At 37.6% G+C, this 15,888-nt stretch overlaps 1 protein-coding gene across 10 annotated transcripts; it reads left to right on the plus strand.

Annotated features, from left to right (window-relative positions):
• The first annotated feature begins 4,065 nt into the window (after positions 1-4,065).
• Positions 4,066-15,467, plus strand: LOC123864159. 10 transcript variants are annotated; one of them, XM_045904438.1, is made up of 7 exons: positions 4,066-4,119; positions 4,771-4,928; positions 6,853-7,007; positions 7,941-8,031; positions 8,285-8,431; positions 9,645-9,764; positions 15,230-15,467. In XM_045904438.1, exons 2-7 carry the CDS (start codon positions 4,845-4,847, stop codon positions 15,458-15,460), a joined length of 828 nt encoding a protein of 275 aa, XP_045760394.1. In that variant the 5' UTR covers positions 4,066-4,119; positions 4,771-4,844; the 3' UTR covers positions 15,461-15,467. The 10 variants fall into 10 exon arrangements, with proteins under 10 accessions (XP_045760394.1, XP_045760399.1, XP_045760400.1 ...); XM_045904443.1 differs by having other exon boundaries at positions 4,080-4,119; positions 4,807-4,928; XM_045904444.1 differs by having other exon boundaries at positions 4,080-4,119; positions 4,838-4,928.
• Positions 15,468-15,888: the final 421 nt, after the last annotated feature.

The raw sequence follows: 15,888 nt of genomic DNA on the forward strand, positions 1-15,888 counted from the left end.
CTACAACTCACTACAACATGGATAATTAATTGATCACACTAACCACTCAACTTACATTTTGTTACAACCTATGCTTAATTTATGATGAAAAGGCTCTGAAAGGGTTGAAAGTTATTTCTGCTTGAAGCCTTTTGACAATGCTCAAATATTAAAAGCGTCGGGATAACCAAAGCCTTATAGCTTTAAAAAACCTTTTTTGTTAATAAAAAAACCGACCAAGTGCGAGTCAGACTCGCGTACTGAGGGTTTCGTACTCGGGTATTTTTTCCAACATTTTGCACGATAAATTGAAAACTATTATGCATGAAAATAAATAATATCTGTTTTAGAATGTTTAAAGCCCTTTCATATTACGAGACCCCACTTGGTATCTTACTTTGAAAATTGAAACACATTTTAATTTATTTTTAATGATGTAACCACAAATTCGGGGTTTTCAGATTTATTCCTGTACTTGTACTATAAGACCTACCTACCTTCTAAATTTCATGATTCTAGGTCAACGAGAAGTACGCTATAAGTTTCTTGACGACACGACAGACAGACAGACAGACAACAAAGTGATCCTATAAGGGTTCCGTTTGTCCTTTTGAGGTACGGGACCCTAAAAGTAGCGAACAAACGAGCGAGCAGGCAGGTCACCTGATGTTAAGTGTTTACCGCCGCCCACGAACATTTGAAGGCCCAAGAGTCCAAAGAAACCGTCGATGTGTGGCCAGCCTTTCAGGAAAATGTTGGCCCGCCCCTTGAATAACTCCATGTTGTGTAGTGGGAACTAGATCACAACATGAAGTGGGTACACAACATGGGTGTGTGTAGTGGGAACTAGATCACAACATGGAGATGGCTAGAGACCTGTGACATGCGGACAGACAGACAGACAGCAGAGTGGTATTAAACCTTTGGGTACGGAACTCTGAAAAGAACAACATCCAGAATCGACATTGGTATCAAAATATGTGAAACCTCACAACGACGTAGTAGTTATCGCATCTCCGCGCCCAACCCGATTCAATTTCCGCCTCTTTTCCGCCACAACGAATTCGTTTCCACAAGTTTATATGTCGACGCGGAAAAAGGCGAAAGAAGTTCTGTTAAAATGTCTCATTATAGCTGTCTGCTTTCGCTTCTTGTTATTCTTGTTGTTCTTGTTATTTTTGAAAACCACTATTTCAAAATATTTAAGGGAAGATTGTTTTTTTATTTTTATAGAAAGGCTAATATGGAGCGTGCTTGCCTAGAAAATGCTTATTTACTTTTGAATTGTTGTTTATAAGTAAGAGTCATTTATAACAATTGTATCATCCACCCACAATTAGAAGGTCCCGAGTTCGATTTCCAGTAGAGTTAATTTGGTAATTTTTAGTTTCTAAATTGTCTCTGATCTGGTCTGGTGGGAAGCGTAGGCTCTGGCTAATTACCATTTTGCCTTTAGACCCGACATGTTTTTTTTTTTTTCGAAAAACTAGCAGCCAAGAAAACGTCAATTTTCTGTGTATAAAAATTCAAAATTTGATATAGTGATAATATCATAGTGTTCTTCTCTTTTTCTGCAAGGAGCGTGATAGCAATACATTCATATTGTCCATACTAATATTATAAATGCGAAAGTGTGTCTGTCTGTCTGTCTATCTGTCTGTCTGTCTGTTTGCTACGTTTTCACGGCCCAACCACTAAACCGATTTTAATGTAATTTGGTACAGACATGGGATACATCCCGGGGAAGGACATAGGCTACTTTTTATCCTGGAAAATCAAAGAGTTCCAATGGGATTTTATAAAAACCAAAATCCACGCGGGCGTAGCCGCGGGCATCCTCTAGTTACAAATAAATTAGCCACACTGTCTTAATCGGCAGTTGCCACGTTAAAGCAAAAAATCAAATTCCCACAGTAGAAAATGGAAACAGTAGGTACCTACCTAAGTAATAGTTCTCCAATTAAGTGCTTTTTACCAGAAATATAATTCTAATAGATATGCTGTTACTATGCTGTATTTACCTTTAAAGAATTGAAAGACAGAGAGATTGTCTTTTTATTCTCAAGTAATGTAGGGCGAGCTGGATCCATAGAAGCATCAAGGCATTATCGCAACGACTGCGGTTGAAGTTGATTTATACCTAAGTTTTCTTTTGTCTGATTGTTTCTCTTAGGTGCTAATAATAATAGAGTTCTTAAGCATTTAGGCTTTGGAAGTTTCTTGCAATAGATTGCAATGTTATATTAATAATTACCAAAAATTTAAAAGGACCTTACAAGAATACTTAGTAGACAAGGCGTACTACACCATTCAAGAATACGCCAATAGACATAAAGCATAATAAGTGTTACGTTTCTCTTTATTTTTATTTTTCTCTCCTTTGTTACAATAATAATTTCCAATTTCCATTTATTGTCATTCATGTTATCAATATAATTATGAAATATGTTGCATATTGCACACCACTATAATGGTAAATACACTGTAACCTTAAACTTTTGTACCACCTATTGTAAAACGTGTATTTGCAATAAATTAATTATTATTATGATTATGATTATGTTTTGTTGACAAAATCATCGATAATGTCCTCGTAAATATTTTTTTTTGTTAAACATACCACTTTATGCACAAAAAAGGTTAGGCATTTCATTTTTCTTCCCAAATATATTCATATGCATAGTCCTTATTTTGCATATCACTTAACGGTACCTTACACATGAGACCCTGTAAGGGTATGGCAATAAATATAGATATGTTAGAAAATTGCTACATTAAAATTCACATAGGTTAGCAGGTAGATAGGTATAGTTTTTGTCCAGAACATATTATGGAATATACCGTTATAGGTATATACCGGTATATTTACACCAAATAAATCTATACACTTGAGAATAAGAAAAACATAAAACCAAGCGTTAAAACTACATTTCGAAACAATCTTTACTAGTCGATTCAATAAGAATTGAAACCAACATCGATTGAATGTCCCCGTATTTGCCGCCCTAAAATCTGCCGCCCTAGGCTGAAGCCTATACTCAGCCTGTTTCTATTTTTAATTCAGATACAAGTTAGCCCTTGACTAGTTAGCAATCTCACCTGGTGGTAAGTGATGGTGCAGTCTAAAATGGAAGCGGGCTAACCTGGAAGGGGGAGGGCAGTTTTTATTAAACCCATACCCCTTGGTTTTCTACACGCCCCCATACCAGAACGCTAAATCGCTTGGCGGCACGGCTTTACCAGTAGGATGGTAACTAGCCACGGCCGAAGCCTCCCACCAGACCAGACCAGAGTTTTTTAGAAATTATAAAATTCCAAATTTGCCCTGCCGGGAATCGAACCTAGGACCTCCCACTAATAAGACCACAGCGCCAGGGAGTTCGACGCCTGTTGGTAAATCCGCATAAACATAATTATTATTAATTATAATAAATAATTATTATTAATTATAATTGATAATAATTAAGGTAATAAATAATAATTAAGGTTAATTAAGGTAAGGCAGGTTATTTATGCAGTGCAGTTGGATAAAAAGATAACTAACGCTCAATTACAAATCGTGGAGTCAATATTTACAGTATCAAAAGCCGAAATATTTGTACAATAAAACAAACAGATTTACCCGCGCCGCGGAAACATAAACTGCTCCATCCAAACCGTCATAACACGGCCGCGAAACAAAATGGCGACATCAAACAATCTCGTTTTATTACTCGCCGACCTAACCTGAAATTTTGTTTTACACCACTTTCATATTGTACTAGGTTTGATTCTAAGGCTGTGCTTGGATAGAAGGGATCAAGGAAAAATGAAGGTATATTCAAAAACTGCACTAAGATTTCAGCGGTTAATAGATAGTAGAGATGAGCATGGGGCATGGCATGCTATTGTTTGCGACAGGTCGACATGGCAATTAGGGTATGAGGCGGTGAGATGAATCGAGTTTAAAAAGATTTAAACTTAACCTTAAGCTAGAAAAGAAATCTTAAGTAAGTATATAACTTTAGAGGACAGACCAACAATTAGATTAGATTAGATTTTCTATATATACATTCTATTTTCTACATTATTAAATTCAGACATTCAATTTACAGAATGTAGAATAGTCGTGTAGTTTCGGAAACTATTTCGAAACGAGAGGTAACTGAAACACGTTTTCAAATTTTTGGCTCCATTTACGAGTATGTGCAAGAGCTATCCAAGTGGAATTTTAAAGTGGAATTTGTCGGAACTGCTGTAAAGCGTCTATAGACGTGCCAACTTAAAATTTCAATGTAAATTGGCAACTGACCTTTTCGTACTTTTATTTCGTATTAGGCTTCTACAGTTGCATATAGCTGAGCTAATTTGAACAAAATCTATTTTTATATTCACGGTAATTTAAAAATGTAAATGTTTTGAAGTGTAAATATTTTATAGCAAGTTGCAGCTAAATTTTACGCACCGATACACATTATAAAAACAATCAACCCTACTCTGCCTAACTTGATAATTAATTAATTAGTAGGCAGTCTCACTTAATTTTTTTGTTAGCGTCTATCGGGATAAAATTTGAGTCGAACATTCAAGTATTTCAGACTAGCTGATGACCGCGACTTCTTCGTTTAGGTTTTAAAAAATCCCGTGGAAACTCTGATTTTCTGCGATGAAAAGTAGTCTGTCACTCTCGAGGTCTTTAATTCAAAAAATCACATCACGTTGCTCTGTTGCAACGCGATTGAAGGACAAAACCAATATACAAACACACTTTCGCAAAATGTAGAGAAGATCAAAAGACCTGTAACGTGTCAGCAACAAACTTATTGGCACGTCTGTAGACGCTTTAAGTATACGTGTTACGGAAATAACATGGATATAGGCTGTTAATGTGGACATTTTGCAAAATGAGTGTGTTCAAAAAGGTGTTGACACTTTGTGTTTTTTGTGTAATTTTTGCATACGGAGATGAGGTAATTACGGTTTTAGCTTGAAGGTGTATTTTTTTGTACAATCTGCGTAAAATGACCTTTTTAACTTTACTCCATTGAAATAACAATTCAAGCAAAGCATACGCTTTAGAAGTGTAAATACATATAATATTAAACTCAAAATCACCCTCGGCATGTGACTTCAACATAAATTCCGAAACCACTTTCCTAACCCTGATGATCAGACCCTGGTTACTAGGTATCTGAAACACTGGTCAAAGGGCTCTGTATCCCTCAACATACTCGTATACTCGTTTGAGTGCTGTTGGGATTTGTGTGGTGCTGCGTGGTGGTGGTACGTGTGGCTTGCTTGGTAGCTGGCTTTTCCTGCATGTTAACAGTAGGAGGGCGGGGGGTGCATGTCGCATGCTGCATGTTGCACCATACTATTGGCGTCACTCAGAAAAGCAGGTATTATTTAAATATTTTTATCGAATTATTGGAATGTCCTCTCCAAAACCAACACAAAAAAACACAAGTTTAATGTGCAAGGTTATTCGAGAGTTTTAATCTAAACAAACTAATGCCAAAATAAATAATTTAATTAGAGCGTGATTGCTATCACAACATCTAATTATCCAGTTCACAACCCAAATACCGAAAATATGCGATATCGCTCCGAATCTCAGAAGGAGACTGAACTAAAACCTTTGAAACACCCGTATTTATGCAAGTTCAATCTTGTTGGCCTCCTAGCAACAGATTGTATGACATCGAATGAGCCAAATATCGATTTTATCAAACTACCTGCATTAGATAAATTAATAATTTTATATTATTTTTGACAACTCAAATCAATTTTTTTAAAAATAACCTTACAATACAGATTTTGTTGGTTGGCGGATTATAGCAAATTAAGCTTTTGGTTCCTTATATATCATGGACTTCCGCAAAATAACGGCTGCTTCTATAATATACTCGTATTATTTTCACAACTGAAAAGAAACGTGTAGTAGAATTTATTTGTCCGTAGAACGTAACCGGTACTGGAAATAGTAGTGTCTGAGCCGGCGTCTCGAAGTGTCAATGGGGCATAAGTGGCTGACGGGCCACTTCGGGTCACGTTCATAATGCGCTGCGAGTACGAATTATGACATGTGATTATGCTAGGGTTCCCATCACGTTACCTTTTTTTTGTTGATGGGGAGAAAATCTGCTCAAGATACCCGATTTCATTGAGGAGAAATCAGGTTATGTGGGGTTTCTACTCACTAAAACCCCCTCGGTGGCCTTAGCACATATTAAGAGGCTCCGGGAACTCTTACGAGCGTTTGTCGGTGCCTCTCTTACGCGACGCCCAGTGCTAAATTATCACCGCTAGGTCCTATTCAGAAGGTCAGGGGTTCAATCCCGGGCACGCACCTCTAATTTCCGCGAGCTGTTTGCAGGGTTGTCACATTGGGGTTTGGATATCACGCTACGCGGTTCATTATTTTTTAACCCCCGACCCAAAAAGAGGGGTGTTATAAGTTTGACGTGTGTATCTGTGTATCGGTGTATCTGTGTATCTGCCTGTGGCATCGTAGCTCCTAAACTAATGAACCGATTTTAATTTAGTTTTTTTTGTTTGAAAGGTGGCTTGATCGAGAGTGTTCTTAGCTATAATTCAAGAAAATCGGTTCAGCCGTTTGAAAGTTATCAGCTCTTTTCTAGTTACTGTAACCTTCACTTGTCGGGGGTGTTATAAATTTTTAATTTACACTTGTCGGTACATCTACACATCGGTCCTAACTTGCAGGGATGTTACGGACATTAGGTATATTTTAACGTCTTGTAAAGATCGCAACCTTGGATAATTCATCTTAGCACATTTATGTGGATCATGGATTGTAATTTTATAAAAAAATAAAAAAAAATATTTTGTAACTTTTACCAATATTAAATTACAATAATTTTTTTTTCGAAGGATATCTTCCAAAAAAACCGCCGCCTATCAAAAACCATCGTAGAGGCGTTACAAGATACCAACTTTGACCAGGAACTGCTCTTCGACCTGAAGAAGGAAAACCAGGTGTACCTTAATCGCACCATGTCTCTGCTCATCAAGTATATTGTGAAACGGTAAAGATCTTGAAAACGAAAGTCTTTGAACAGTCCGTGTTGCCAGTATTGACATATGGATCCGAGACATGGTCACTAATTAATTATGGACCTCATAAAAAAGCTCAGAGTCACTCAGCGGGCGATGGAGAGAGCTATGCTTGGAGTTTCTCTACGTGATCAAATCTGAAACGAGGAGATCCGTAGGAGAACCAGAGTAACCGACATAGCTCAATGGGTTGCGAAGCTGAAGTTATAATGGGCAGGGCACATAATTCGAAAAATCGATAGATGTTGGGGTCTCAAGGAGCTAGAAAGCGCCGGAAAGCGTAGCGTTGGAACACCAAGTGGACAGACGACATCAAACGACTCGCAGGGAGCCGCTGGATTCAGGCGGCGAAGTACCGTGGTATGTAGAAGTCCCTACAAGAGACCTATATCCAACAGTGGACGTCTATTGGTTGACAATGATGATGATGATGATGAAAGATCCAATTTATTTATTTTTGAAAATAAAAAATTAGCCAAGTTTATCATGCTGACTGATATTCCCCTTTCCCTTCAACTAAGCGTAAAGCTTGTGTTAGGAGTAGATACGACAATAGTGCAACGGGTGGGGTTTGAACCGGCGACCTTCGGATTTCAGTCCGCTCCTTCAACCGATGAGCTATCGAGGCTGTCAATTATTCCAATGTGATTATCCATCGTGGTAACTTTTGTTATACTTATGTTAGCGGGGAAAACGTAATCTGGAGAGGTTTACATATTCTAGCAGTGCATATAGAATCGAGGAAGAGAATCGATATGTACGAGTATATTGAACAGTTGGAAACTTTTTATCGGCCCTAACATTTTTTATTGGTTTTGTTTGTATTCAATAAGAACAGGCACTGTATAGGTGTTAGTCACAATATTCTATTACTTTTCTCATGCTCTTCAATCCAACATTTCCAGGGAAGTTGACAATTACCGGTCAAGGCGTACAGATGCGATCAGCCGCCGGGTCTACTCCTCACTCATCATGAAATTGATAGACATAGCCAAGGTATGTTTAACTGTATGTCTGCAATTATTGGTAAGAAAAAAAAGAGACGAGGCCTTTCTTGCTTTCCTTGTTTCCACTAAACGGTTTTATTATTAATTCCACCCTTTTCCTGTTGACCAATCGATCTGAAAAAGTTCTTAGTATTTCTAGACATTAGATGTAGTTGGACTAGTATAGTAGAAGGGTAAGACAAGAATGACGTGGGTAACACCACAAAACGTATACGATTTATCCCAAACTATTGTTCTTACAGGATCTACCCCGCAACTCCACCGCAGCGAGCCGTATAGACACAGCGTATCGCTACTACATGTCGGTAGAGTCACGTGACATGCACGACCAAATGGCCGACGTGCAGGTCTTCCACGCGTGTTCACGCCTCTATGACGTCATGTTTACTGTAAGATGATAATAATAACGTAAAATCACATCGTCGCAACACACCCCTACTACTTATTGGTGTGGACGCTAGACATGCACGACCAAATGGCCGACGTGCAGGTCTTCCACGCTAATTCACGCCTTATGCCGTCATATTTACTGTCAGATACTAATTAATAATGCAAAATCGCATTGACACGCCACACCGCCACTACATATCGGTGGAGACGCTCGACAAATGTTATGATGTACGACCAGATGAATGAATCTGAATGAGATGGGTTCCCAACGAGTCACAATGATGGACGCAACGTGCTTTGATACGTGTTCACGCCTCTATGAAATCACTGTAAGATATGATTGTGTCTCTGCCCACTCAGCACATATAAGTTTTATTGGGGTTTCGCACAAGATCCGAATTTAATTTTTCAAAGCGAACGAAATTCGGATTTAGTGCGTCTAGCCCCTAACACAAATAGTACCTACCTACTTTAGCTATTTCGGAGCGAAAATTTAAATTCGAATCGGATGCAGTGTGTGTGCGGAAGCTTGATTGACAAAAATGCTATGTATGTCCACCTTTTTGTCCTCCGGCATTATGATCGGAGACCTTTTATAGCTGACATGGCTTGCTTTCCTTTTTTTTTTTTGCCTTGCTCTGTTGGACGAGAATGTACAGCTATTTTTTTTTTGTTTTAGCTTCTCGTTCATTATTATGTGTTGCATGCTATTTATTTCTATTTTTTTTATTTGAGTGTTTGATGATATAGATAATATTAACTAACAAAGGATTATCACACGGACTAATAATTGCAAATTACGTGATTCAGTAGATTAAAGTTACGAAACGGGGATCAGTATAAAAAAGGTTGCATAAGGCTTCGTACATTCATGGCTAAAGGTTAGTCAAAAGTTAACGAACCCAGCACAACAACAAACCAGATTTCGTTACTGCGACCTAACTTTAGCCGACTAAAAGCTAGTCTAAAGCTCTGTCAGAGCTGAGGATTACTTAGTCGAACCTAGGAAAGCGGCTAGCCTAGCTTTACCTATTGGTTTTGTCATAGACAACGAAATCTCTATTCATATTAAGCCTTTGACCAAAGACATTTAATAATCTTTTGACTTATTTGACTGTCTCGTTCACAGACCTAGTATAACTATAATCTATATCTATGGTCTCGTACACTTCTATATTATATTAGTGCACGACTCTTGTATTTTGGTTCCAGGCTCCGCGAATAATAGCAGATCTAGGCAACTTAGACGACTTAACGCCCAGAATTCTTGTGAAGAAACTAAATGCCATGGAAATCAAACCGGTGCATCTTGGTGTAGCCTTACTAATTCAGGTAAAAGATTTTTTTAGGGTTCCGTATCTCATATAAAGTGAATTTGAGATTACGCACAAAAAATAATGTACCTATTATTTCCTGTGCGAACGGTAGGTACGGAACCCTTCGTGTGCGAGTCCGACTCGCATTTGATTCGATATTTTTAATTCCGATACAATTCCTTGCGATTCACAGTGTTCCTACTTGTTACACGCCGTGATCTCACCTGGTGATAAGTGACGGTGCAGTCTAAGATGGAAACGGATTAATTCGGTGTATAGCAGTTTCTTAAAGCCCCATACCCCAGATCGGTTTCTACGTGGCATAGTACTGGAATGCTTAATTGATTGGTGGCACGGCACGGCTTTGTCGGTACGGCTGAAGTTTACCACCAGACGAGATCAAAGCCAAGTAGAAATTTCCAAGTTGCTCCTACCAGAAATCTAGCCCAGGACTGTCCACTTATAAGACCTCTGCGTTCATCACTGCCCCAGGGAAGTCGTTAATATAATAATATGATTGAATGAAACAAAAGTATTACAAGTAAGTATAGCCAAATAAAAAAACAGCAAACAGGGACAGCCATGTACTTATAAGTCAGGCCATATTTAGTAAACAAAATAATTAATTTAAATATATCATACGCTGTTGCTAGAAGCACTTTCAACTGCACTCTACTTTGCTCATATGTTAATTTTCTTGCATATTCTTCCCATATATTATGTTAATTATTACATCAAAGGTGCATCTTAGTTTAGATGCATTTACGATTGGGTACATTTTTTTTTTAAATTACCAGGCAAGTGATAATGCATTTAGCTGCTTTTTTGGCAAACGAATTTACACTTTGAATATAAAAAATAGTTTAACCTGTAAGAAAATGTCGGTAGTAAAAACATTAAGCAGAAATCTTCATAAAATCATAAGATAAATCCAATTTTTTTTAGGATATGTAGTTTCAGGATATGGAACGTGAAAAAGTATCTACCAAGTACCAACCTATTAAGAGGATCATTGTCAACGATCCCCCGTCGATTTCCTACGTATGATATTATTGTTCTCATCTCTATCTGCCCTGGTTCGTGCATTCTCGGTTCCTAGATCGGTGCATTTGTGATAACCAATTCTAATTGCTGTGATTGGCTGAATTTACCATGTTCTTGCTGCGACAGTGAGTTTGAGCCACTAGCGGAACAATGTTAGCCGGTCAGAAATGATTGCAATTAGTCAACCTGTATGACGTCCGTGTTCTGTTTTTGATTACAAAAAAGAAAAAATTGTTGTTGCAATCATCAATTTTAGCAAATAGTGAAAGAGAGTCGGCCAATCAGAGGTCACAACTACCGTCACACTTTCTGTCAAACTATGGCAGTAGGCTTACCGAGTAATGAAAACAATTTTTCATTCTGTAATGTCATGTGGCAAGTAGGGTTGCCACCTGCCTCTTTTTGATTTACAGGCTACCACCATCAAAAATACGGGGTTTAGATTTGAAGAAATTTAAAAATTTGAAGTATTTGAAGAAATAGACGGTGGTTCTCTCTGAAATGCATGGAAAGCCTATTTAGATATTTCAGTTTATTTGTAAGTTTTGTATTTTTTCTCTGTATGTTGCCGTGTCTTGATTAGTGAACTGTGTTTGCAATGTGATTTTAAATAAAAGATTTATTTATTTAAATAGCTTTTAAAAACTCTAGTTTTGTAAAGCAAAATGTTATACATTTCATGCATACAATCTTTGCATTTTAACTTAAATTTACATTTAACTTGTAATTCCACCTTCACAGTATCAATACTATGGCCGTAGCCAGGAATCGATTTCGGGAGAGGTTTTATCAGGGCCGGAACTGAATCCTGTCATGAGGAAAAAAACATTCGCTCAACTTTATGGGCTAATTACCTGGTTAGTGGAATTTCGCCTTTCAATTTGACAGTGAGATAAAATACAACAATAAAAAAGCGCGAGCGCAGTGAGCGTAAGTGTTTTTGGTTCAATACAGAAAGAATTAAAGTGAAAGGGAAACGAGTTTAGCCATAGCAAGATTTTATTTTTAAAGCTCCCTATCCATACTAATATTACAAATACGACAGTATATCTATTTGCCTATCTATTTGTTACCCTTTCACGGCCCATCTTCTTTACCAAAATTTTGGTACTTACTATTCAGAGGTAACTTGCATCCCAGACATAAACTTTTTAGCCCGGAAAATCCCCCACGGAATTTTTAAAACTCTAAATTCATGCAAACGAAATTGCGGGGCTTACACCAAGTAATACAAATTCAAAGCGCGAGTGAAGTGAGCGCGAAATGTTTGATATATTTCCAAAAAAAAATTGGTAAGCAAATGCAAGAAATAGTGTAAGTATTATTTTAGGCTTAGGTTTTTGACGGCTTCCCAGGCGCAGTCGCCATTTCTAAATTTCTGGTCTGGTGGGAGGCTTCAGTCATGGCTAGTTATATGGTTAGTATGGCCCTAACGGCCAAGAAATTAGACTGCATCATCACTTACCACTAGAAAAGATTAAAGTCACGGGCTAACTTGTATAAAAAAAGGCTTACATCCTCAAATCAAGTCCCGCCGCCTTGGCTACGACCATGATCAATATCGAGTGGGTTTCGGCTACGCATTGCCGCAAAAGGAAAATATTCTTTCTACTGGACATAACGTCAGTGTTCGGTTTCGCCAGCCAAGTGCGAGTCAGACTCACGCACCGAGGGTTCCGATTCGGGTATTTTTTCGACATTTTACACGAGAAATCAAAAACTGTTATGCATTAAAAAAATTATGCATAAAAATAAATAAAAATCTGTTTTAGAATGAACAGGTAAAGCCCTTTCATATGATAACCCACTTGATATATGTTATCTTACTTTGAAAATTGAAAATACTAATATTTGTTCATGAACACATGACAGACGGATAGAAGGACAGATGGACAGACGGACAGACGGAAAGACAGACAGACTGATAGACAACGAAGTGATCCTATAAGAGTTCTTTTTGCTTTTGAGTTACGGAACCCTAAAAATATTTAGTTTTATTTGCCCCGTATTTTATTTTCATAATTACCGGTTTCTCTATCCTGACATTCGGGGTAACCAGTAAAATACGGGGCCTCTGGCAACCCTATTCGGAAAACACTGTCACATTCAAGTTAATGTCAAATATTTTGTTTTCAATTACAGAAAGCTGCATCAATCATTATTACAATATTTTCTTTGTTGTGATTGGCTGATTTTTTGAGTTTCAGCCAATAAACAGACTGTTTGCCAATTAAACGTCATAACAATATAAATGCCAGAAAGTTTAACCAAATAAAACAAACTTAATGAGAACCTAGTGAGAATGCAAACGGCACACAATTTATAATACATATTATATTAGTCGTATATAATAGATATTATAGTAGTCATTCACTTTGGTAATAGTCAGATTGTCATCAGTAAAATTGATATTGGTTGATGTATCGTAAATTATTGTTTCGGTGACAAATATTTTTATTTTCTATTTATCTTTGAACAGAATGGAATAGAATGAAATGGAATGGAATACAATGATTAATTTTTATTCCTGTAAACTTTTAGGTAAACTTCAAAGTGTTTTTGAATGGTCAGAAAAATTTACCACTGGTTCGGAATGCCGTTCCTACGTTTTCTAGGATTTCGTACCTTAAAACGAAAAACTAAACTCTTATAGGATCACTTTGTTGTCTATCTGTCTGTCTGTCGTGTGTGTCAAGAAAACCTCTAGGGTACTTCCCGTTGACTCAAAACCATGAAATTTGGCAGGTAACCTAACTGCGTAATTTTGGGTAGTTTTTTGCGACATTTTTCAATAAAAAATTTTGGTTCCAACTCCTCAATCCTGATGTTGCAGGAGACCTGACTACTAAAGCTAATGTCGATTATTAATTGATATTGAAGGTATCTATACCAAGTAAATACTTTGTCGTTGACCTCAACCCTGATGCTGTAAGAAATTGCATTCCTAAATCCTGGTGATCCCTCGGGATTTGAAAAGGATCATTCGATTAAATGTTTTTACGTGGTACAGAAACAAGTTGCATTCCGGGGACGGGTTATTATGGAGAGGCAACTTTTGTTCTGGGAAATGAAAGGACCCCACAGGATTTTTAAAAACCTAAATCCACGCGAGCGAAGCTGCGGGCATTAGCTAGTTGTAAATATATTTAGAAGCTACTATAAGAATAGGTACCTATTTCCTTATGTTTTCTTGTATGGCAGCGCGCGGTTTTAAATTATAAATTGCACGTCCTGTCCTTTTTTGCAATACAATTTTTTCTCAATATCTACCGCTTTATCTCATAGCAAGATTCCGTAAGACATAGTACAGTGAAAATAGGCAATATATACAATTTTTGCAGTTTCCACGTCAGTATCCGTCGAATAACAGCGTAAGCAGCAGAGCTGAGTTTACCATCCAGTGTTGATATATGGGTGTTCCATAGAAGCTTTGCATCTAACGTTATCCCGAAAAACACAGGGTTCTCCTTTATTTTCAACATATGATTATTTGAATGAATTTATGTCATTTAAGGTCCTGGTATTGGGCAGTGTGAACACACTTAGATTTCTTTGCATTTGGAAGTAAATTGTTAGCAATAAATCAGAGAGTGACCTGTGATATGGCATTATACTATACATTGTCAAAAATTATAATATTTAAGCTGTGCGTGTTGCGTGAGGAAGAGGTTGCAAGAGAGTTGCAGGGTTTGATGTGCGCTATTGCCAGCGAACATGAGACATATTATTACCTACAGGCATACGTCTGAGTAGGTAACGTATACGTCTAACGCAAGTTGAAATGTACCAGTGTATTTAGGTCTAGATAGTAGACCTATCCACAAGTTTAGAGTCTGGTGCAGTTTCAATGTGGCCCGTGTGTTTAGACCAGTTTAGATTGTCAGTTTCCGCCCCCCGTCACCGTCGGGGGTTGGTCGTCCCCCGCACCTCACCACCCCGCTTGCACAAATCGAGACAGCACGAAATTTTCAAGATTTCTGGGTGTAATTTCTGGTTTTCGTAGTTCCCACATAATTATAACAATATAAAATATATAACGATAATTTTTTTACTACATAATATTCATTAAATTTTCTAGGTCTGTGGTTTTTCCAAATTTCATTAAATTGCTTCGTTGTCTAGAAAAACGAGCACAAAGTTGGGCCTTTTTTTAAAGAAAAATACAAATCTTTGAGCCCCTGTAATTTTAAAACTATATATTTTTAGAAAAATCTAAAACACCACAGACACAGATATTAGTTTCTAGACTATGTCTGCAAAATTTCACGGACTTTGGTTGCTTAATATTCAAATGAAATGGGAACTACGATTGTATGGAGTAAGTGACGGAGAGAGCTCTGTTAATACACGTACCTAAATATAGTACGCGACAGGTTCAGATGGCAATGGAGATTTCAGCACAACTGAAAAAGCACTAAAGGTTTATTTCAATTACAGTACCACCTGCGAAACACAGCAAACTTCGCAATCCGAGCCAAGGCATTAGAAGTGCTAGCCACTAAACCGCAAATGGTTGGTCCTCAAGTCATCGACATGCTGAAAGCCTTGGCGTCCAGGCTGCTGCCGGTCGCCGAGTTGCTGGATATACACTTAGCACATTCCAGCCCTGCTTTTAAGGACACGTGTCCATCGACTTGGCTAGGTATTGTTAATAATAAACAGCCTTGAAATAAGACGACTTTTTACTATAAGTATGCATATAGAGGGGTTTCTCCGTCACCCACTCCATACAAACGTAGTTCGTCTCTCATTGGAATAGTAACCAATCATGTTGGTTGGCTCAATGGATTTTGTGGAAACGTTCCGGGAACTAATATCTATGCCTGTACTTTTTCCAGATTTCCGTTAAAATATTCGGTTTCAAAGTTACGCGGTCTTAAAATTCACATACAAATCTTTGAGCCCCTGTAATTTTAAAACTACATATTTTTAGAAAAATCTAAAACACCACAGGCACAGATATTTGTTTTTAGAATATGTCTGCAAAATTTCATGGAGTTTGGTTGCTTAAGGGACTACGATTGTATGGAATAAGTGACGGGGAGAGCCCTGTTAATCATAATTCTTCCTAAAAAATTCGCGGCCACTCTTCAGTT

The sequence above is a fragment of the Maniola jurtina genome, chromosome 4 (assembly GCF_905333055.1).
Source record: "Maniola jurtina chromosome 4, ilManJurt1.1, whole genome shotgun sequence".
NCBI classification, from domain to species: Eukaryota; Metazoa; Arthropoda; class Insecta; order Lepidoptera; family Nymphalidae; genus Maniola; species Maniola jurtina.

Excerpts from the sequence above, each read along its gene's own strand:
- LOC123864159 (XM_045904438.1), top strand. The coding sequence starts at position 4,845 with ATGTGGACATTTTGCAAAATGAGTGTGTTCAAAAAGGTGTTGACACTT. Across the intron at positions 7,008-7,940 it reads ATCAAGTATATTGTGAAACG|GGAAGTTGACAATTACCGGT; the intron begins GTAAAGATCTTG and ends CAACATTTCCAG. Across the intron at positions 9,765-15,229 it reads GTGTAGCCTTACTAATTCAG|TACCACCTGCGAAACACAGC; the intron begins GTAAAAGATTTT and ends TTTCAATTACAG.